At 37.0% G+C, this 23,911-nt stretch overlaps 1 protein-coding gene across 1 annotated transcript in view; it reads right to left on the bottom strand.

Annotated features, from left to right (window-relative positions):
- LOC119776946 (cadherin-12-like) overlaps positions 1–23,911 on the bottom strand; it is a 223,007-nt gene that overhangs the window by 147,948 nt on the left and 51,148 nt on the right. The window contains exon 2 of the mRNA XM_038275610.1: positions 15,658–16,056. Within this exon, the coding sequence (XP_038131538.1) occupies positions 15,658–15,903 (246 nt within the window). The 5' untranslated portion in view covers positions 15,904–16,056. The remainder of the gene's footprint in view (positions 1–15,657; positions 16,057–23,911) is intronic.

Genomic DNA, 23,911 nt, shown 5'->3' with positions numbered 1-23,911 from the left:
TTTTATAATATCAATTCGAGAAAAAAGAAAATTACACAACATAAAAAAGTACAAATCTTGAGTTTTATTTTAAGCTCTGTTTTTCCATTTACATTTTTCGTCTAACATAAAAAAAAAAATTCAGTGTCTAATATTCACTGTTACATTGTGAGGACCTTTTTACTTAGCAGTTTTCCTTTAGAAAAATTACCATGTCTGACAAACAAGCCCGTTGAATGGGATCCTACTGACAGCGCACCGCTGGTATGGGGGGGTCTGAGCGGCCCCGACAGAAATATTGGAAGGCAGGATGAACTGACTGCACTGATTAAGTTTTCAGGTGGATTTTCCCACTTAAAAACATGATAAAACTACTTTATTCCCACTGATCACAGCAAATATAGCTGCAAGGCAGAGAAAGGATAGAGAAGCTCCGCCTAACGCGCGTCAGAGCCACTTTTCGACCGCGCAGGCAGAGCAGCAAAGCTGCTTCAGCCGCGCGTCAGAAGCTGGTACAAGCAGCAAAAATGAAGCAGCAGACGCGATTTTGCTGGCCCTGCTGCGTCCAGTTTTAAATCAGCATTCTCCAAGAGTGTCTCGCATTATTCACTCCGCTCTAGCTTTGCTCCGCCCACGGGCTGCTGAGAGGAGGATGGTCGCGCTGGCTGCGGTCTGCTCTTCCTGCAGTAAAACACCGAGCTACTTTCTGCTCTTAAATTATTTCCGTGCAGGATGTATTGCATTGCGCACTATTGGCATCAGGCTTAATAAAGTGAAGCCGCACTTTTGACCTGGGGGGCATTTTAAAGGGGTTCCACGACGCTCACAACCAGTTCACAACAGATACACATGAACCCTGGCTGTAGGCGTGACCACCTGTGTATTTTTCCTGGATGACGCAATCACGTTAAGTGTTACAGCCAATCACCGAAACTTGGTACCGAAAGACGAGGCATGTTTCGATACTCTGTAGAACCGAAGAATTTCGGTCGGTACCATAAAAGTACCGAAGTTCGGTACCCAGCCCTACTCCAGCAGGCAAAAAAGAAGAGAAGCCAACTATATTAGGATGGTATGTAGAACCAACATCCACAGATGGGATTGTGCTCACAGCACAACACTGTGCAGGATGCTTAGCATTTGCCAGAGAACACCAAGATTGGCAAATTCACCCTTGTGCTCTTCACAGATGAAGAATGTGTGACAGAATCTGGAGACACAGTGGAGATCCACTGTGTGGAGATCCACAATTTACCAAGACCAATTTGGCAGTGGGTAGGTAATGGTGTGGGGGGCCATTTCCTCAGAGAGCCACACAGCACTCCATGTACTCACCACAGGTAGAGACCCCTTGGGTGAAAATATTCTTATGTGGTTGGCCCAAAGTTCCCCCTAATGTATGACAAAGCTAGACCTCATGTTTCTGGAATGTGTCAGCAGTTTCTTTAAGAGGAAGGCATTGAAGTTTTCGCAGATCTGAATCATCCACACACGTCATGTTGCATCCCAGAGTGTCCAGGAATTGGTGGATACTTTAGTCCAGGTTTGGGAGAAAATCCCTCCGGAGACCAACCGCCACCTAACCATGAGCATGTCCAGGTGTTGAAGGGGGGCCACAAACAATACTAAGCCTCATTTTAACCTATTTAGGGACATTACATCAAAGCTGGATTAGCCTTTAGTGTTTTTTGCTCTTTAATTTTGTATGTTAACCCTAATCCTGCCCTACATTGGTTAATAAATTTGATACCCACTGATGATTTTGTTGTCTGCACAGAACAAATTATGCAATGATAATATTTAATTCATTCAGATCGAGAATGTGGCATTTAAATGTTTTGTTTATTTTTTTTTGAGTGGTGTAAAAAAAGAAATGAATACAACAAAGGGCATCATAAATGAGGGATGGTAAAGGGATAAATAAAATGGTACAGATTTACATTTACTATCAGGTGTAGCTGTGTTTTCTTTACTCAAAATGCCCTTAAATAAAATCCAAATCCATCATATGCTTTTTGAGGTCACCATCAATCTGAATACATTTTTCTCTCTGACTAAGTAGTCTTTGATTATATCATTAATACCAGGGAAAACATCAGATAAATCAGGTCATTTTGGTTAATTGCCACCAGCTTTGCACATGTGGTGAACTACATTTCCATGGTTCCTTTTTGCAAGACAGTTAGATATATATAACTTTTGACAATCAATTTTTGCCACATATTCTCCCCTGTGTATGATTTAAGGCTTTAATGGTATTTAAATAATTTTATAAGAGGACAAGGTTTCCCACTAAACATGACCACCAAATAAGATATACCTTCCTTCATGTTCTGCTTTGTAAAATCTGCATGTGCATTTCAGAAGATTAATATCTCACCTAAACTTTTCTTCACACAGTAGTCTACTTTCATAAAAGTTTAATTTAAGTGTTTTAACTGTAACTGAATTATAATTAAAAACATTAATTACGACAAATACACAAGTATGATGTTACGAAGTTTGCAGTCAAGTGTTTTTCTATTTTCTCTGTTCCTTAATTTTTTTTTTTTTCATCCAAAACTACAATGAAAATGTTTTTAACATTTTAGTTGGATAAAACCAGCAGGCTGATTAATTTTTTTTTTTTTTTTTTTTTTTTACCATACTGTTGCCAAGCATCTGCTTCCCCCACAAACAAGCAATTGTTCTTTCTGGCTCAAGTCAAAGGAAAGCTAGTTGAACCGATGCACCAGTAAAGCCTGTGCACTACATCATCCCCCCTGCAAGTCTTTCATTAACTTTGTTGTCAGAACTGACACAATTAGCACCCAGTTAGTAGCTTGAATTATGTTTCAGTGGCTAGCGCTAATTAGTGCTTATTTAGCTTTTGTAATCACAGCTGGCAGCTATGGATTTAATGGAAGGCTCTGAAATAAATGTCCACAATATGCACTGGTACACACACGCAAATCAGAAAGTTGTTGATTTTTTTTTTTCGTTTGTTTTTTTCTTGGCTAGTAGCATTCATTTTACAAAGCAAAACTAAAATATACTGTTATGGAGATGAACTGTGTTCACTAAAAATTGCAGAAACTTATAAAACCATTTAATGGCAGCTAGAAGAAATAGAGGCCCTCGTGTATCTGACTTTATTCAACATTGTTACTTTAACACTTTGGCCCACTTACCATTATGACAACGTTGTAATTCATTGAGAATTTCATATATATTTTTTTTTCTACACAGCTTTCCTAAGGGCCCAATGCAATTGTTAAAGCAGTCATGATGATGACCCTGCTTGGTTTAAGTTTCAGCTAAAGGACAGATGGCATCACATCAACTGTGTAACATGTTTTGGCTAATATGCTTTGTTTCTTTTCTCCAAATGTGGTAACTTGAATTATTGCCAAACATCTTTACTTTCTAACAATGTCATTTAGAAAGACAAGACCGCACATCTTATTCATTTATATGCGACTAGTGCTGCAGCGATTAGTCAACTTAATCGACGTAATCAACAGTGAAAATTTTTCTACATAGATATGTTTTTCATCGATGATTATTCCTGTTTATCGCTTATTTATTTTGGTCTGAGCAACTGGCTCATCTGTATTCGGGTAATTCTGCTCCACAGCACTAGCTTTGCCACTGGCAAATTGGTTCACTTTTCCTCCCCTGTCAAGAGCTTCTGTTACTGTTAGTTCTGGTTTTGAATGTGATACGAAAATGGCAGCGGCGGGTGAGTCTGAACTGAGGATGGAGGCATCTGCTAGAAAACCAAAATTATCCAAAATATGGGAATACTTTCGGGCAGCTGGTGATAGAGTGGTTTGTACACTGTAAGTTGTCATTGGCTTATCACGGGAGCACAACCGCGATGCACGAGCACCTTAAAAGGAAGCACACAGGAGTTGTTGGGGATGCTTTTGAGAAGTAAAAGATAATGTAAGTAATAATATGATTACTGTTTAAACACCTAGTGCTTTTTATGAATCTTGTGAAGTATGATGACCGAATGTTTTTGGATGTTAGGCAGGCCCCCTCAACACTTTGGTAATGTTTTAGTAAACATAGTTGAACAACTCTATGAACATACATTTCCACTCATTTTTGTGCTTTCAAGGTGGCACCAGATTCAAGACAGAGGGTTAAAGGAATGAGCACACACAGACACAGTACGAATGTAACTTTTTTGTAACTTGGCTACTCTGCCCACCCTCAGCAGTGGGGATTTTTTGGGGGAATTTGTTAAGATCAGATAACTATTCGATAAATTAGTCAAAAGATTAGTCATTAGAAAATTTTTTGTTAAGTCAAGTTGCCACATATACTTTATAGAAAGTTCTCATTGTAACTCCAAAGCAGCCATGGATTTCTTTTTCTAGTTTTCTTGTCAAAACCTTTAATGTTTAAATGCTAATTGTAAAGTCTGAGAATTCTGTCTTAGGTGTTTTGCATTTTCTCTGTGCATTATAAAGTCTGACTTTGAATTGAATCTCCTGCAATATTCAGTCCTTTGGAGAACTGTCACCTAGTTCTTAATGTTTTCCCCTATAAGTATGTACCCAAACCGATAAAAAGAAAATTGTTGTCCACAAATGGCCTAGTGGTGGCATTGTGATTGTGTCCCAGAGGTTTTGAGTTCAAGCCCTACTCCCACGGACTGCCACCCTGGGTCCCTGAGCAAGACCCTTAACCCCACACTGCTCCCTGAGTTCCACACAATGGCACCCCCCCTTTACCCCAAGGAGATGGGTTAAATGCAGAGAGTGAATTTTGCTGTTTTGTACTTGTGACATCGCAATGACAATAAGGTTGAATTCTAAAGAAAGTGCTAGCAGCACCAATGAAAAATATGTATTTGGTAGGCCCATTGTTGGTACTATGACTATTGTCTCATAAATCCCCTATGTACAACACATAAAAATCAATAATATCTGTTTAGATACACCTAAGCTTGTCTGTGTGGAACTAGTGTGTTCATGTAACTGGAATGATTTGGTTTTAGTTTGTATTCTTGACATAAATTAAGTGCCTTTTGAAGGCTTTTGCCATGAATTTGGCAATAGATGAATACAACTTGAATTACTGCAACTTTTTCAGTTAAAAGTAAACAAAGAAAAAAAAAAAACACTAGAAAACCCTTCAGTGGACATCTGATGGCTGCCTGGTCAGCAAACACATGGTTGGGGGGAAAAAAACCCTGTACAGTCGAATCCCACTGCTTGACTAGCAGCCAGCGGGATCTTTGCTCAATGTGATTCTCTTGCTCTCTTGCCCCAAATCTCCCATCAGTCTCTACTGCAGCTATCCTCTTTAGGCTGAGTGCCAAAGGATTCAAACAGACTCATAATAATGAACCATAATGGCATAAAAGGAGATATGTGTGTAATGTACAAACATATTGCTTAGATTATTATAGCTGTGTGTTTACGTTTGACTGGGAAAAAGGTCAGAGGGCAATATTTTCTACATCATGTTCACAGTCATTAGTGTTGTCAGTCTCATGAGGTCAGGTCAAAAGATGATGCAGTCACACTCCTAAAATATGAAGTCCTTTGGCAATATAATCATCTGCCATAACGTTTCTGTCACATCATTCACACATATGGGGACTCCTTAGCTCTTACCAACCCAAACTCAATGCTCCTAATAAAGCTTTTCCTGTCTTCAGGTGCTTCTCTCAATTTTTTTCTGACCAGATCCTCATCCTCCTTTTAGAAACTGCCGTTTGATACAGGAATTACTTCTTCAATTGGTCCGGAGAGGCACTGCTGCTACTGAGAAGAGAGCAAATTGAATGTGTCACTCCTACCCTACACAATGTAGGTCACTAAAAAGAACCTGATGTTTATATACTGCCTCCCATGTACCATGTCACTAAAAGCTCAGGCTTGTTAGTTGGAATACCATTAGAAAGTAACAGGTTTGTGCTGTTGTCTGACTAGCTAACGATTGATAGCTTTACACACTTATATTGTATTCTCTTTCTGTATGAAAATTTTAATGCAACAAGCCCACCACACTCATATGGCATGGAAGCAGTGTTGATTACAGCTGCTGATTAAGTTTTTGCTGGATAGTAGCTATACTAGGTTTAAAAGTTTGTTGTTTTTTTATTAAACCTTTGACTTTTTTAAGTAGAAATTGTGAGTCAGTGAAGCTTTTAACAGAGCAATATTTTCAATGATATTCAAGGTATTGGAATATAAACTTGTTAAAGCAGACTATAAATGATGTTGGTGCGAAACATTTATTTCTGCCACATATGCTACATTTAATGCATTTTATGCATTAATTTTAATTTAGGCCAAAATTTCTAGCTAAAGATTTTTGAAGTTTGAGTTGTTATGAATTTTGCTCTTTTTTTCCTCCCTCAGTGAATAAGACAGTAACAAACAGTATAAGTGAACATATATGTATCAGTCATTTTCTGTAAACATTGTGGAAACATGTTCTTTTAGAAATATTGAATGACGTGCAAATATTTAAATATCATTGCAATTCAGACTTTGCATACATTTTGAAAGTGCACTTGTGTCTTTTTTTTGTTTAAGATGATATTTCAGTTTTTTTGTTATTCTGACTTGGCATGAATATAAGTGTTGCACCGGTTCCAATACCAGCATGGGGCGGGGTCACGATACTGTACTAAAATTGTGGTATCGGCGAGTACAGACAAATAGGACACCGATACCATTTTGAGAGCCAAAAGTTGATTTAACTTTTGTCACCCATTCCAGGTAGGCAATAAAAAGTTCTACTGGATTCACTTTGTATTAGTCTTTTTCCTGCTTCACAAAGGTGGGCAGCAGCTTTACAAAGACGTGATGCAATTATTATTATCCAAGTAGTATCTACTTCTTCACATATACACACACACATCACTATCAAAAAGATGGTATCATTATGGTATCTGTATTGGCAGGTACTTCCCAGCCAGGTATTGGGTATCAGTATCGGGGACAGAAAATGGCATTGGAGCAACACTAATTATATACATGAAATAATGTACTTTATATGTACTTTGAAAATTTTTGATGACCAAGCAAATAAATCTTGGCAATGAGCAAATTTGATTTCTTGTTGCTGGATTTAAGTACTGCAAAAATGTTTTAGGAATATGTGATATTAAAAGCTACCAGGTTAATAATTTTTAGAAAACCAGGCTTTAAAGTGTATTCAAGGCAAGACAAAAAGGAGGCATTTCCTTTCCTTTTCATGCTTTCAAACACAGAAACTTAAACTCACATGGATTCCGTCATCCATATGATTTTTTCACTCTGTTGCAATTAACCCGTCTCCTTTATAACTGTATCTGTTTTACTTTACCAATGACTTACAAAAATCAAGTTGTTGTACTTATACTATATTGAGATGATATCACAGTTTTCATTTGCCAGATCAGATGTTAAGGATGGGCAGATCCAGAGCCACAAGTGGCTCTTTGGCTCTGTGGATTGCTTAATATATTAAATGAAGTACTATTAGCCTGTTTTGTATTCGAAAAGAAGCAATGGATTCTTTAGTCTAGATGAAAGGTGCTCTCATTTTTATCATGGTTTCTGATAAACATTTCTGGACCCTGGAGAGGTGTGATACAAAAATGAAGAACCATCCAAACAGCACTTGCTTGAGACAAATACACTTATTGCCAATGGCGTTGTTTTAAATGAGTAAAAAGCTGCTTTAGAACTCGCCTGGCTTCAACATTGCAATTGCTTCAGCCTTAAGGAAATTCTGCTGTGGATTGTTATGGCTTGAAGATGTGAAGTCTTCAATATGGAAGTAATTGGCGGCTTTTAACCTTTAAGACACATTAAAAAATTTTAAAATATTAATAGATTTACTTTTTTTTTAGTTAAAATCAAATGTCAACTTCTTGTTATATGAAAAGCAGGCTCCATGAGTAACTCAGTGTCTCTGACACTGTATTTTTGTATCTTACCAAAAGTCAGTTGATACCTGATGGACTCCTCGTCTGAATTCAGACAGCCACTTTGAACTTATTAATATGCCATTGCCACAATCATGATGAGCCAAAATCCCCTCTGTTAAGACTGTCCCAACAAAGATCGGAGGATCGCCAAATGCTGTTCATATGTGGAAGAATCAGTCAATTATTTTGAAGCAGTGCAGCGGTCCAGGATTAAGGACTTAGAAGTGCAACAGACATCAGCCCCTGCCTCACGCTCTGCTTTAGCCTCAGAGACTTGCACAAACAGCACGGCTTGTCAGGGCTGATTGCAGTGGCACTGGGGCAGATAAGTCAGTCTTACTATTATCCTGTGTAAGCCAGGACTGCCAAATTACAACTTTAGCCTTAAACCCCCACAGAGTTTGCTTACGAATGTCCTAAGCCACAGCATTGAATAAGAAATCCTGCTAAAATGAGTGATAGCCAAGGTTTTAAAGGGGACCAAAACAAGTGGGTCTGATGGGATGCATTTTGCTCAGACTGCTGCGGTCTCTTCTACCTTTTTATTGCTGTTGGCAGCCTTCCCAGCTCATAAGTACGATGTTCTTACAGCATTGCAAGGACTGTAATTTAAATTTATTTCCACCATACCATCGATTCTCTTGCAGCTTTGATGCCACATGTGTCCAGTTAGTATCACATAGAAAGGTTGTGGCAGAGAACCATTAGCATGTATGGATTTTTTTTCCCACAGTCAACAAATTTTTAACAGGAGATTTTAAAAGCTAGATGTGGTTTAAAAGATACATATAGCCTCTTAGGGAAAATTAAAAAGAACAGAAAGCAATCACCTTTATGAGATAATACTGTAAAGAATATTGAAGTGGTGAAGCCTTTGCAATATTATAAAGCAGTGCAAAATTATTGCTACTCATGGCCTTTTCCTTCATTTTGTCACATTACAGCTTTAAAAGTTGTATTTTAATTCAGTAGTGTGTGATAGACCAACAGAGGGTACATACCAGGGGCGTCTCTAGGTTTAAGACACAAGGGTGGCTCAGCCCCTAGAAGATAATGCGCGCGCACAGCGCGCGCCGAATTTTTTCAGTGCACCTGCTAAGGCGTTGTCTAAGACAAGGGTGTAACTTTGTGTTGAAAGTTGGTGGGGACGGCTCATAAGGAAAGGGAGCTACCTGCGCGACGCCTTTTTTTTTTTTGTTGGAAAGGATAAAGCCAAAAAAATGCGAATAACATTTATCAATTTAATGCTTACAGTTGAAAACATAACTGTTACAATATTCACTTATATATTTTGTGCAAAAAATATCACATAAATCTAAACAGACAGTACAAATCAAATAAATATATCAATTTTGTAGAACATTTATTGACAGTCAATTTTGGGTCACTTTTTAAAATTAATTTACTTTTAAACCAGGACTCGGACAAGATCTTATGGGACCTTAAGCAGAATATGATTAAGCAACTCCGTCTTTCTGTCAAGAACATCCACTAGCAGGGTATCCAGGGGGGGATTTACCATTAGGCAATACTAGGCAGTTGCCCAGGGCCCCAAGTTCTGGGGGCCCCATAAAACTCTGTTTCCATGTATGGTTAATACAACTAATCCTTATTTGTGCACATTAATTATGTTTTTGATAAAAATCCTTTGGCTAAAATGCCATCAGAACGCTGATAAATAGAGAGAAAAAAGGGACAAGAAGAGAGGGACAAAACCTAGAACAGATAATGGATGTCTATTCTATTAACATTTCTCTATCTGTAGAATGGGGCTGTTTTATGGGTTTTCTTCTCAGGGGGCCCCCTGCCTGTCTTTGCCTAGGGCCCCAAATTTCCTAAATCCGCCCCTGAGGGTATCAATACTGATTTGATAGAATCTGGGAGAGCGGACTATGTTCAACCATCCATTTTCTTTAACCTTATCCCTCAGTGGGATCAGGAGGTGCTGGTGCATATCTCTAGCCACGTTCTGGGTGAGAGGTGGGATCACCCTGGACAGGTCACCAGTCTGTCGCAGTATGTTCAACCAGCTTAAAAGTAATCGGTAATCAGATTTATTATTTGCACTTTTACTAAGTGAACTTTCTAACTCCCTTAAATCTGAAATGCCAATGCCAAAATTGTTTAAATCTTTTATCTTTGGACCCCCTGCAGAGTGACGTCACACCTGCAAGATCCTATCCTTACCTTCCTGCTAGATTGCAAAAAGCAGCTTGCTCATGAGTTGTTAACATAACACGCTAAATCTTAAATGTACGTGTACATATAAAAGAAAAAGGGGCGCAGTGCTTGCAACTGAATGGCAACACTATCAAAGTCAGGAAAAAGTTTTAAGTAAAGCCGGGATTAAAACAGTAGCTACAAGAAGCTTCAAATAAAAGGTGTTCTTTATGTTCAACCTAAACACCAACTCCGATAGACCATCAGTAGAGCAGGTGTTTAAATTAATCAATCACTGCTGCGAAAGCTTATAGCAGTGGAAGCTAATATACCACAGCCATCACTTAATAAATGCAAAATAAACAACCCTCTAAAAACGGAAAACTGTAATGGACTGAAAGTCCTGTTTTTTATGTGGGAAATTATTTGCGTGTGTTTTAGTATAATTCTGATATATTGGCGCTGTTGTCTGTTTCTATGGCAACGATACTGATTGTAGTGTAGCTTAGAGACCTGCATGGGTCGAGTTTTACCAACCCGCACCCGCCCGAACCCGTTAGGATGACTACCGAACCCGACCCGTCACCCGCGGATATCTTCAATTCAAATGTTATGGGGAGAGGTTGGAGGGGGGTGATGGGGAGAAAGCGAGAGGCAACAGATTCTTTTTTCTGAGTTTTTTTGTCGGGGTTTGTGGACGGTGAGCAGCGGGGAGAACTTTTTTTATTTTCTTTCTGAGGAGCGGCATGAATGGGGTTTTAATCAGATATACACAGCACCGAAAGCAAAATACGTGTACAAAATATTGGTGGGGACATGTCCACACCAGTCCTTAAGGAAGTTACGCCTATGATTGTTCAGATTAACTTGTCTTCTTTATGGCTTTTATTCGGTGCTTTACTGCATTTGTTTTGGGAAAATATGAGGAAAAAATAAATACAGAAAAAAAATATATATTTTTTAAAATCGCAAAATAATTATAGGGTGGCTAATGCCAAAGAAAGGGTGGCTGAAGCCACCCTTAAATAGGTCTAACGACGCTTATGGTACATACTACATTTGAAAAGTAAAAGTACATGTTTCATACTTTGTCTAAAAATAAAGATCTGAAGATAGTTGTAAGCATTTTCATTCAGTCCACCTTGTCATGATCTTGGCACTGATGACTGACTGGACTACTTATTTCATTCACCGGCCTAATTCCACCCAGTTTCTTGTTGCTATTCATCTGATCCACCGTCTCCTGCTTCTATGTAACCATTCCTGTTTCAATTTATTTGGGCTGACTATTCAAGAGCCAAAGGGGGAGAGAGTTCTAGCGTTACCATAGTGTTTCTGACTACCTAATCTGGCTATCAACTACTGAGCCCACCTGTTCCCGTGTGATCTGTTTTTACCTGCCTGCTTTCTGACATCAGGCAATTATTCCCAAGCCTTTGGTGAGAATTCTCTAGCTTACCTGATTGTTTGCTGATCGCCTGATCCTGACCCATTTCGCCTTTGGAACTCTGAGCTTTCATGTTCCTGTTCAGATCAAACATATCAGAACAGGCCTGTACATTAACCTGATTTTCTTTCTGACACAACCTTACAGTTCTATAGTCTTCGGCATCTGGTACTCTCTGAGCAGTGTTGGCCCTGTGGTGTTGGTAGCTATTTGGCTGGAATCCACCTCTCCCTCTGGGCATAGATGGACTTTAAGACCAAGTTAGTGACTCACACATTTTGTAATCATCTTCCGTCAGATTTATTTGGTCACTAACCTGAGTTTTCCCCCTTCAGAGGGTCCTGTCTGAGACATCTTTGCAGTTACTGCAGATCCACCTTATTTTAATAAACACTTTTTGAGAAATCTGTCTGTCTACCTTGATTGTTGGGTCCTCTGTTCTGAGCCTTGACACACCTAAGTTTGTAATTTGTAATCTATTATGGATGCTCAGTTAGAGTTACACTCTGACTGGTCCATTGTAGCACATAGTTATGCTATTATCTATAGAGTTGTGGTTGTACATATGTGGTGTCTTTTTTAGAAAACTCCTGTATTCATCTTCCCATTAATGCTGATAGGCTTCTTTTTCCCTGCTAGGATTTAAGGCTTTTCTTTCAACAGCTGCAACATCACTTTTTCTGAGCTATTAGGGGGTTATTAGGCTGTTCACCTAATTCACCTCATGCAGATGATCAGTTTGTACAGTATGGAAAGCCATGTCTTTATTGGATTTGCTATTGTACAAGTTAACAGGATCTAGCAGTAGCTTACCACCTTCAGTGTGTGTTTGACTTTGTGAATGACTGAATTTAGTGTACAGCTCTTTAGAATCCCCTAAATTAAATAGGAGGTTTCTATAAGTACAAGCTATTTATATTCAATTTAGCCCAGTTAAAATGAATGAATTCATTTTCATAGTCACTCACTAAATATTCTGAACTAAGTATATAGATAAAACAAAATCTAATTCTCAGAATAAAGAATAAAATCTCATTTAGTTTCTTCTTTTGTCATAAAGACATGCAAAGACATGGTGTCATTTACAAATGACCAATGTCAGTGTGTCATCCGAGTATTTGCAGCTTCTGCTATCTTATTATACTCTCATTTATATTTATAGTTTGTACTTTTTCCATTTTATAAACTTTACTTTCTTGAGACTAAACTCTTCAGACAGCTGCTATTTTTCACATATGCCTTGTTCAGAAAAAAAATCAAAGAAAAAATTTAATTGCAACTCCTTTTTAAGGCACCACACATTTGGTGTTAATTGAGATTTTTTTTTAAATGTAATGATATTAGGAAATGCAAGCTGTAACACGCAAAGCTGTAAACTTGTCTATATGCTACAGTTGCAACAAAATTTACATCCATAAATACAATTTAATCAAATAATTTGTTATTACTATGATTGAGTCTTTAGTTTGCTGGTGAAGATTCTCAGTCATCCAAGTCATAATCATTCCAAAAAAAGATCAAAAACAATCCACTGGACTTTGTTTCCAAGTTTGAAGACGTTTGGCTTCCCATTCAGGAAGCTTTTTCAAATCAAAATGTCAGAATGACCATTGAGTTTGAAGCTTTAAAGAGTAGCCCAAAAACTTGTTTCGGCTAAGAAAACATGCAAATGTAACCAGAAGAACAGGTCCGCCCATTAGGAATGGGAAGTTGTTTAGGTTTTTTGTTTGCCTGCAATAGCCCATACTGGTCTATGCCTTGGAAAGGGGGGTTGATAGGGGAAATTGTAGGTCTGGCTGACCAGACAAGATGTTTTTGCACCCTGCTGGGGGTGAGGATTGAGATGATAGCGGGAAGGAATCAACTATTGCTGCGTTGTAGTGTTTTGAGAGCTGAAACCTGAGTCCATCCACTCTGTTTAAGGTTGTTTTTCCTTTCTGAACATAAATGGCTTCTTTCACACCCCCTTCAAACCACCTGTCTTCTTTGTCCAAAATTGAACGTTTTGGTCCTCAAAAGAATGTCCTTTGTCCATAAGAACCAGTATATTTGAGAACAAAAGAAATAAAAATAAGGGGCAATGCAAACTTCAGCTTTACAGTAGGTCTTAACAAAGACAAGGCACAATTACATGTATAACACAATGAAGTAGCAAGATAATTCAGTTTTTTACTTGGTGAAAACAAACGTGGTACAGTGACATAATAGAGAAAAGTAAAGAAAATTTGTGCAACAGACTGAAATGCATAACATTTCAATTAATAGTTTAAACAGAGCAGTCAAAGGGAAGTATAAAAAATTGCTTTTGACCTTGATTTAAAATAACTTGGGAATTCAATGTCATTTCGTATCAACTGTAGCAGGTCCACATTTTAGGTGAACATGTGAAGAAACTGTTGGAGAAATCAATTCCAAACTAAAGATAACATATGGAGGAGTTTATATTCTGCCAGGAAATTAGTCCTCTAATCCTGGAGATGTTCTTCAGATGAAGGAAACACATTTCAACTCTCTTTGTGCATTTAGGTGTGAGTTTATTACAAGAAAAAATAAATTTTCATGGGCTGATCACTGGTTTCTAGCAACAGGACAGGAGGGAATCTGATGACTGTTGATTGCTCTTCCTTTGGTCCAAAAATTGTTATTTTGGGATTGTTTGTTTTTAACTCAAGTAAATTATGGCACATGAACCTGGTATCACCGGGTGACTTTGTAATGTAGAGATTTGGGAGCATGTGAAGATATTGGCCACGACTGAAATCTCAGGAAACCCACACAGGATTTTTGTCATCTCAGATGTAAAGTTGTCTACTGACACAGATAAGTCCCTCTCTTTAAGGTAAAACTCCAACTAGTTAAGTTGGATAAAGAAAGTCTGACCCAGTTCTCCACTTGCTCCCACAGTGTACTGTGGTTAATGATGTTCTATGATGAGGTTGCAAAAATTATGTGCTCACTTATTCTTCCAAAGTCTGCATTTATGCACAGGGCACTGAACAACTAGGGAGGATAGTAGGCACACAAAACTGATAGGAACACTATAAAGCAGCTGATCATTGACAGCATTAAACTTTTGAACAAAACAGATTAATTAAGACAGACAAATTGTGGATCTCTAACAATGGACAGAACTGCTTTCATTGGAAAAAGGTTATTGTTGTTTTACCCATACAATTCCAAAAGTTATCCTTATAAAATATTGTTTTGGTGATTTATATTCAAAGATAGATCCTATTCTGATGGTGAGTTACACTAACCTACATTTCATCATATACAAAACAGCACATTTTTGTTTTAAGTTCTAAAAAGTGAGCTAGACTCGTATAAAAGTTCATTTGAATGTATCATATTGTGTGCAGTACTCTTTCCAGGTTCAGATGAAGAACAGAAACGAGCCCCGTGGGATGTTGTAGGCTCTGAATATTGTTTTTAACCTAATCCTGCTTTAAAGTTAGTCAGATTGTTCTCCCTGACTTGTCTGTTGTTTTCTGTTTTTTGTCTAAATGGCATTTGTTCTCTTATGAGTTTTTTTCAACCAAAGTCCTGGAAGCAATTTAGCTGTGTTTTAAATGAACCATCAAATTGCCTATATTGTAATCGGGAAGATAAATTATCTTAATGGAAATGCGAGAATTTAGCAAAAACCTATTTTTTGATATACATATTTAGTCTTTGATGGTGTGGTCTTTCGATTATTATTTCTGATGAAAAATTGCAATGGATTATTTTTTTTTTTGTTTACAAAAAAATACATGCATCTCGTCATCTGCAACTCGACCATACCGCCTTGTAAAAGTCCATTGATGATTTTAGTAGGATTTTGTTCTCAGCACATTCAAATTTGTACAGAACAAAGTACTTAATGACAATATTTCATTTATCCAGATCCAGGATGGGTTTTTTGATTGTTTCCTTAGAATTTTTTTTAATTATGTTTTATATGCAGAAAATCTGTTTTTTTATTTTGAAACAACTTCTATTTTTCAACTTCCACTATCATTAGTGTAACTTTCCTCTCCTTTATCCAATTATATCTCATCAGATTCATTTACTCCCTCCATTTACCACTGATTCAGTTTTTCCCATACTCTGTATTGCTTGATTTATAACTTCTGCAGTGCCATAAATTACAAGTGGAAAAATAATTTACCTTGCCAACGTATTGCGGGTCCGACCCCATGTACTCCTCCAGGACAAAGAACTGGTTCCACACCCAGCCCCTCTTGACGCGCTGAAATCCAGCCGCCCCATTCCTCATTGAGCCCACTGAGCTCCTGCCGCGCTCTCTTGCACCTCTGCTCCATCCCAGTATGGATGAAGGTTGACGTGAAGAAAACACAGAACCCTTGTTGACAAGAATCCACAGGAACAGCAGCAGGCAGTTCCTTGTAAGCATTGGCGATTTGTGAGGTTCAGGTCCCCGAGTTGAAGTCCTAGTTAAGAACTGAGCTAGAGTGAAACTGCTGGTAGTGATTCGTCTAAGGAATAGTGAGGCGTTGAGGTCCAGGCTGTTTCAATAGGATAGCCAGTGGTTTCTTGATCTCATTACCTAAAAGACACAAAAGTGTTTTGTTTATTAATGAATAATTTCTGCATTACACATACTGCAGTAGTAACAACCTCTTAAAATAAGGAATAGGTCCACTACAGGGTTGTCGCCTCATGTTCAGTCATAACCTACACCAAAGTGCTAATAGCTTTCCCTTCACAAACACCAATCAGTAATGGTTCACTTTTCATAAATACCAATATCTTAGTGGCACTTAGCAGCCTATATTCCTTTTCCCCACTGCTCACCTGCATTAGTTTTTAACTGCTCAATGATAATTATAGTGCCTTCACTCACAAACATAAAAGTAAGTGCTGTAATTATGTGCCCTATGATAAATTACTTCTACACCATGCAGTTCTCATGGATACATGCTCTAATTAGCAAGAAAACTTGTTCTCTGCAGGGAAAAACTGTGCCTTTATTTTCATTGTCAATTACAGGCCGCCACACACCGAGCCACAGACCTGTCAATGTTACAGCAATTCCTCACCCATAGAATAGCTGAAAGTCAGCATTTCAATGACACTTTAATGAGAGGTTCTGATGAATGTCATATTTTACCTTCGCCTAAGCTTGTCTTGGTGTATTTGATATAAAAAAAACTACTGGTAAAGATTTTTTTTTTCATAAGTCATGAAGAAAAAACTAAGACAAAGCATGATCTACTACAGGGTGCATGTATCAAAATGAAATGTGCATTGAATGAAATGTCACTGTATAGGAGCATAGTCACAGTAATTTCTAAGTTTCGTTGCTGTTGCTGAAAAGTCATCCCTCATAAGGGGCACAGCTTGAGAATAAATGACAGCTGCTGACTAATCCTGCAGCATAACATTTTGACATGCAAGCAAGAATCTGTACAGTACACATCACACATAAAGAAGATACAAATGTTTTTGCTTAGAACCCTAACCCAGGAGGTAGCTTTAAAAAATAGACAATTTTTTATTTCAAAACAGTTGTGGCAACAAGCCTAAGTGTACATTATTTGCCTGATATTGGTTTTCACATATTATTTCCCTTTTTGTTGTTGTAAAAGTTTAAATATACCAGCTATAACTACTTATAGACAGACACGAGATAGATAGATAGATAGATAGATAGATAGATAGATAGATAGATAGATAGATAGATAGATAGATAGATAGATAGATAGATAGATAGATAGATAGATAGATAGATAGATAGATAGATAGATAGATAGATAGATAGATAGATAGATAAATAGATAGATAGATAGATAGATGGATAGATGGATAGATGGATGGATGGATGGATGGGTGGATGGATGGATGGATGGATGGATGGACGGACGGACGGACGGACAGATCTTTTAAACATACCCACATGCCTTGTTCTTTCTCATGTAATACTTGACCAAAACATTGGCCAGCTGATTTATTGGTATATCTGATGTGAAAATCTTAATTTTATCTTGTAACAAGGTTTGAAACTTGAAAAGTTCCATGGAAAAAAATAAAACTCCACTGTTCCTGTATTTAATATACATGTATTTTGTTATAGATGAAACTGATAAAATATTTGTATTTATTTATGAATTATTCTTACATTAAGGTTTGTCTTGCAATCTCTGGGAATTATCACAGAGATTTGTTAGTTTTAGTGAAACAATAAACAAAAAAAGGTGCAAATTATTTCAATTTGATATAGATAAGATATGGTTTTCTTTGATTTAAATACCCAATTGAACAAATAAATACAATAAATTGAAGTTTGAGTTTATCAACCTTCTGTATTGGAATATTTGTCATTCAAGAAAAATGTATAAATCAAGGGAGTCATTGCAGTATTATTTTTATGGAGGGAAAAACATTGGAGAACCAACCTTTTAAACCTTATTGATAATTTACCAAATGGCTTCTGTTGTTACTATCTCATTTACAATCTTGACTTTGTTGTCAACACCACAGGATTCCACTCTAGTCTCGTTACACTAGACTCAATTGTTTGACTGGAACAGCGGCTGGTTGGAGGAAAAGAAGAAAGCTAATGGTTCCCATACCTGGTTTATTGTAAACCCAAAACACACACACTCCCCACCCTAATGTTATTTGAAGCTGTACAGTAATGGGAGAAAGCATGCCTCTAATTTCATAAATGGAGCCCTCATTGACATCATTGTCTTTGATTAATTATACAGACTTGGAACACTGGCTTTCAGAGGGAGATTACTCTTGCAAGGTTATCTTGTGCAACCAGATCCATTTATTGGCTGTCACCACAGTCCCTTTTTAAAGTCAAAGCTGATCTGCAAAGTTCCCCCATATGAAATTGGCAGGAACTGCTTTGACACAGGTCAGACATGCCTCTCGCACAGGTCAGTCCTCATTTAGCTTCAACATAATGGAAAATGACTGTTCCCATAATTCCTGCTAAATCACGCCTCTGCCTCTGTTCAGTCCTGAGAGAGGGACCCGTGCATGTTTTATGAGATGAGTTCATTAGCATATGTCGGGCTTTTGGGTGTGAGCCTTGACCTGTGTGTCTGCTTCACGTAGCACAACGAACACAGCGGGCTGACGGGGCTCGCGCACATCACCTTCAATAATCAAAGAACATATGGCTGGCCGATCTGCCAGTGCAGATTACCACCTACGAGAAACTCCCACAGAAAGTTATTAGTTGTCAAGGCAGCCATAAACATGACAAACAAATCAGCAGGCATTGACTTTAGCAACAAAGGGGTAGAAATGAGTCATGAGGATCAAGTTTTTGTTTTGCATAGACTTTTATATCCTAACCTTTTCTTTTTCCTGCTAGCTTTAATAGCTTCATTTTTTTGCACCAGCATTATTAATATTCAGGGACATAGACAAAGGTTTAGACGATTTAACTGGGTTATGAACTGACCTAATCGTGATTCACAGAGGAATTGTAAATAGTGTCTGATAATATGCATTAGAATGGTATGGATTTTGTCTATAAGAAATTATATTAAAATATGGAAATCATTTATTAAAATGTATTAACATATCAAAAAAGTCAATACAGTTCAAGCCTGCTGGGTTTTTTTTTTTACAGTCTTTACATTTTTTGGTCTATCAGTGTATGTTTTTGTGATTTGTAATTTAAATTGAGCGCCTAAGAATTGCACAAAAATACAATACAGAGAAGGTCACTTTGCAGGGAGGGAAGCAAAAAGCTCAGGAAATATACAGCCTCCATCTGTATTATTACAATTATATAAACATTGAAAATCCTTAAGCAATAAAATATACATTACAGCACATTATAACAACATAAATATATATTAAAAAGAAAAAAAAACTGCTGGTAAGCAAAAAAAAAAGTTATCTTAAAAGTATATTTACCTATGACCAATAAAACAGGAATGCATTTGAAAACCAATAGAGCTGCTAAGAAAACCTGTTAGACACATCAGCATTTTGGTTTGAGGTAACTGATAATTGATAGTGAGAATTTCAGAAGAAATAAAGATCTGTAGATTTATGATGGGGGGAAAATGTGATTGAAGACTTGGTTATGTGTCTTATTTTTTAATCTATTTCATCTTTTAAATAAATGTTTGTGTTGATATTATAAATGTGATTGATCAAAATATTTATTGCAAATTATTAGTGAACTTTATTTTTCCAAATTAGAATCTCAGAAATAATCCTAGAAAATATTCTAGATAACACATTTTAATGTAGAAGGAATCACCTGAAAGATGAAGTTAGTTTTAATTTGCAGTTTAATATATTTCTCCTAAATATCCTTTGATTTACTGACTTTAGGCCCAAAAGCATAAGGTGTTTAAATTGATTTCATTAACCAGTGAATTTTACTGAATAAACATAAACAGGAGTTGATCTGTGTAAGTGTAATGATATCAGTCTCCATGGGATGTTTCTTTTTTTTTCTATATATCATTGCACTAAATTAGTTTTTAATGCTTCCCCTCAAGTTATGTGTCAGTGGTTATTTATTTTTATGTCTGGCTTCCCTTCATAATAATCAGCAATCTTCAGTTTGAGTTTCTCTAGCTTCCCTGTTCCACCACCTGCTGCACCTTCTCATTCACTTTCTCTGCTTCCACTCACCTGGGTTTCCCATTCCTTTCTGTTGTGCAAAAGTATTGTTATTGTGTACTTTAGATCTCTTTTTTATTTTTTAAGTTAAATTTAGAAAACAAATATGAAAGCTGCAATTTCAAATCAACTCAGGAATGGGATTTTCTCAAGTAAGACATTTTAGCTCAAGGATGTATTGTGTTAAGAATAGGCACTGGATTGTGGACATTGTGGAAAATGGAGAAGCCATTTCTGTTGTTGCTATGTTGATCAATGTTTTTACAGATGTTCAGATCTATTAAACTATTTATTATCCTATAACTAGTATGTTGTGTAGCCTAATTTAAGTTAGGACTCTTTTCATCTCCAAAAGCCTAAACAGCACTGAGGAAAATATAATAACCCGCCTTGAAATATGGATTCCTTTTTCGTTTGAACTCATCAAACACATTTCGATATAAAAGATAACTTTCAAAATTCAAAAGGTTTTTTTTTCTTTTTCAAAATGCTTTCATTTATTAGCAATTATAGCTAAATAAAACAATCTAAACCAACCATGCCCGAGCCAAAAAATTAATCACCCCCTTTTTGAGTCATGAACTAACCGTGATTAATCACATTTTTCTAGCTAAATTTTACTAATTACAAACGAGCCCGATTAGCGCCTGTATGATAGAGAAAAGAAATCACTTAAGTGGAACCTTTTTGACACCGTGAAGTAGGCTTAAAGATCTATAAAAGCAAAGCATTACATCCCGAGCTATAGAATTTCTAAAATGGGAGAGAGCATTGACATTATTGATCTGGGAGGGACTGCAAAGCCATTTCTGAGGCTGGGGAACCTTCTGAGAAGCGTATTAACTACTAATCAGGGAGATCAAAAAAGAACCCATAACACCATCTAAAGTATTGCAGAACTAAGTTGTTTAAGTTAAGGTATGAATTCATGATTTAACAAAAAGTAATAGATACTGGGCAAAAATGTTATCTGATGTCATATATTATATCAATTTCTACCCTTTGGACCCCATGAAAGACGGACTACAGAGTGAAAATAGCTTCTCTACTTTAGTTAAACACCAACATTTCTGAGCTGCATCAAAATCACTGTTGCATGACCAAAGAAACACCAGAACATGATACTATCCCCTCCTCCTCCTGACACAAAAATGAGAAATTGCATGAAAATAAATGTTTTTAATATTGGCCCAGTTTTACATTTTGAAAAGGTACTGTTTTAATAAACCTAAACATAAGCAACATTAGCTGATTTTAGTATCATTGGCAATATATCAAGCATACCTAATGTTTGTGTAACCTGTACTAAAATTGCTATTTTTATCTTTTTGTGGTGGGCGTCCTGTATTGTTTAACGTTGATACTGTATGTCAGAGGCAAACATCATACCATCACAATCAGTCACACTTGGTACTTAAGTGACATAGTTTAAGCTTCAGCTGGTACAGATTCTATAAAAAAAAACTCGCCTATGAAACACTGTTTTCCATTCGAAAATAAATAAATAAAAAGAGAAAAAAGAACAGATTAAGTCATCATCAAAATAATCACTAGTGGCAGTTTTAATCCATTTTTTGGTAAGCTTCATTAAAGTGACTTATTGAATATAACAGTGTTAGGTTTTATGGGATGTTTCAATTTCCAATGTCACATGCAGCGTTTATTGACTTTTAAACACATTTACAGTAGTAGCAATTCAGAATGGCCCTTTGCAGTAAAAAGCCAGCCGAATGGCAGCAAAATCCCCTCCAACTTCCAGCCACTGGCACTTCTTATGGGCGTGCATATTTTTTTTACTCTGACTCCACCTTTTCACTGAATCACAGGGTCTTACCAGGAGAAAATGCTTCTCTTTGGATCTTAATGTCTGCAAATCATGACAGAAATAATATTTTAGATTTTTAAAAAGGAATTGTAGAGGACTAGCCAAGGACGAGTCATGGGCCGATCAAGGAAAGTGGGGAAATTTTGAATGGTTAATACTGTAAACAAGCTCAGTCTAACGCAATAGATATGAAGAAACTTTCTTATCTTTAATAAATGATTAGAGGTCATTTATGTCTCATGCATACTGACAGCAGCACTCAAGCCAATCAACTAGTGAGCACTTATTTATGAGACAAACAATAGACCAGAAAAAAAAAGCATAGATTAAATTATGTGGCAATGGGAGCTTTTATAACCGTGACAAAAATGGTGACGTGAGCTAAACCTATTGCAGTAAGGACTGTTAATCAGGTAAATCATAGAGAAGACAGTGTCTCTGCACAGCTCAGACAGGGGGAGACAGTAATAACACTGAAACCCCTGAGGAAGCAAGTGGGAGGAAAAATAAGAGTAGGTGGGAAAAAACAAAGTAATGAAAATGGGAATAGTCGAGCAGTCGAGCAGAGTTATAAGATCACAACTCATATGCACGTTCAAGCCATAGAAATGCACAAACGGCAAAAGGAAATGGCCTTACTTTATGAGAAATGTCCTCATTGGTCATTTGCTCTTCTTTTGTTTAGAATGTGAAATGTATTTAGATATGCATTGAGGTAGTGGCTTAGTGGTTTGAGAGCAAGGCATTTGCATTCTGGACTGACTGCAAAGGTTGATGGTTTGAATCCTGGTTTCTAAGTGACCCTAGACCCCAAAATACTCCCTAGGTCCATGCATCCAACTGGCTCCTAAGAGGAATTAAGCAATATAAAACATAAATAAACACAAAAACATCTGAATTAAGTACAATTCTACTCTGTTTACACTTATTAAAATCTGTTTCAACTAGTTACCTTCAGTATTTACCTAATAAATGAATAATGTCCAACCTGTTAAGACACCGTTATACTTTGAAGCACGGCTCAACCACAAACCATAACAATAAGACATGCACATACAACTAAACTGGCAGAACAAGGAGAATATTAATTAAAAAACACCAAGAGATCCACAAATAGGGCAGGGGAATCTATTGTATACCCTTCTGCGGTATGCTACAAGCCATAGATAACATGTGGAAGAACATGGGCTGGTTGATAAAGACAAAACAAAAGACTTTTGGCATATAAGTGAAATACTGTCTCGTAAAGAAAGCAAACACTCCACATCAGACTTGATACAGTGATGGTAGCATCATCCTGATAGAATGCTGGGAGAGGGGAAATTGTTAGTTTAGTACAGGGGTGGGCAATTTCAGTTCTTGAGGGCCGGTATCCTGCAACTTTTAGATGTGCCTTTGGTTCAACACACCTGACTCAAGTAATTAGATGATTGAGAGGACTCTGGAGGAACTGACTGCATAATGAGGTAATTCAGCCTGATGGTGTGAAGTTTTCAGTTGTTTTTTTTTTGAGAAAAGGGCAAACCCTGTGTTGTCCCTTTTCATTTCAAACGTTGATGCTACTTTGAGATGCTTTGCACACAAAAAAAATTCCTACCATTCTAAGAGTTCAAGGCATGTGACCACTTGGAGTGCACTCTATATATGAATAAAGAAACCATCCTCAGGCTTGTTTTTTTCCCCAGATAAACCTTTAATTCTGTCATTTTGAATTTATCATAAATTACACTTCGTTTATTACAAATGACACAAACAAATCCAAAGTCAATGTCCTCATTATCCCACCATTTTTTTTGCTGGCATGAAAAAAAAAGAAAACTATTACAAAGTTTTTTAATGGTTTGGCTCATGAAGGATAACAAATTTATTTCATACTTGTCCAAAACAATCTGTGGTTTTATAAGTTTGAAAATACTTGCTGTCTGGCATCCAGCCCAGACTTACCCTGGAGGAAAAATTTTAAATAAATTTCGTT

The sequence above is a fragment of the Cyprinodon tularosa genome, unplaced genomic scaffold, assembly GCF_016077235.1.
Source record: "Cyprinodon tularosa strain WSP-4 unplaced genomic scaffold, ASM1607723v1 ctg97, whole genome shotgun sequence".
Lineage (NCBI taxonomy): Eukaryota > Metazoa > Chordata > Actinopteri > Cyprinodontiformes > Cyprinodontidae > Cyprinodon > Cyprinodon tularosa.
The sequence above is the reverse complement of the archived record's forward strand: the minus strand, read 5'-3'. Positions and strand labels throughout refer to the sequence as shown.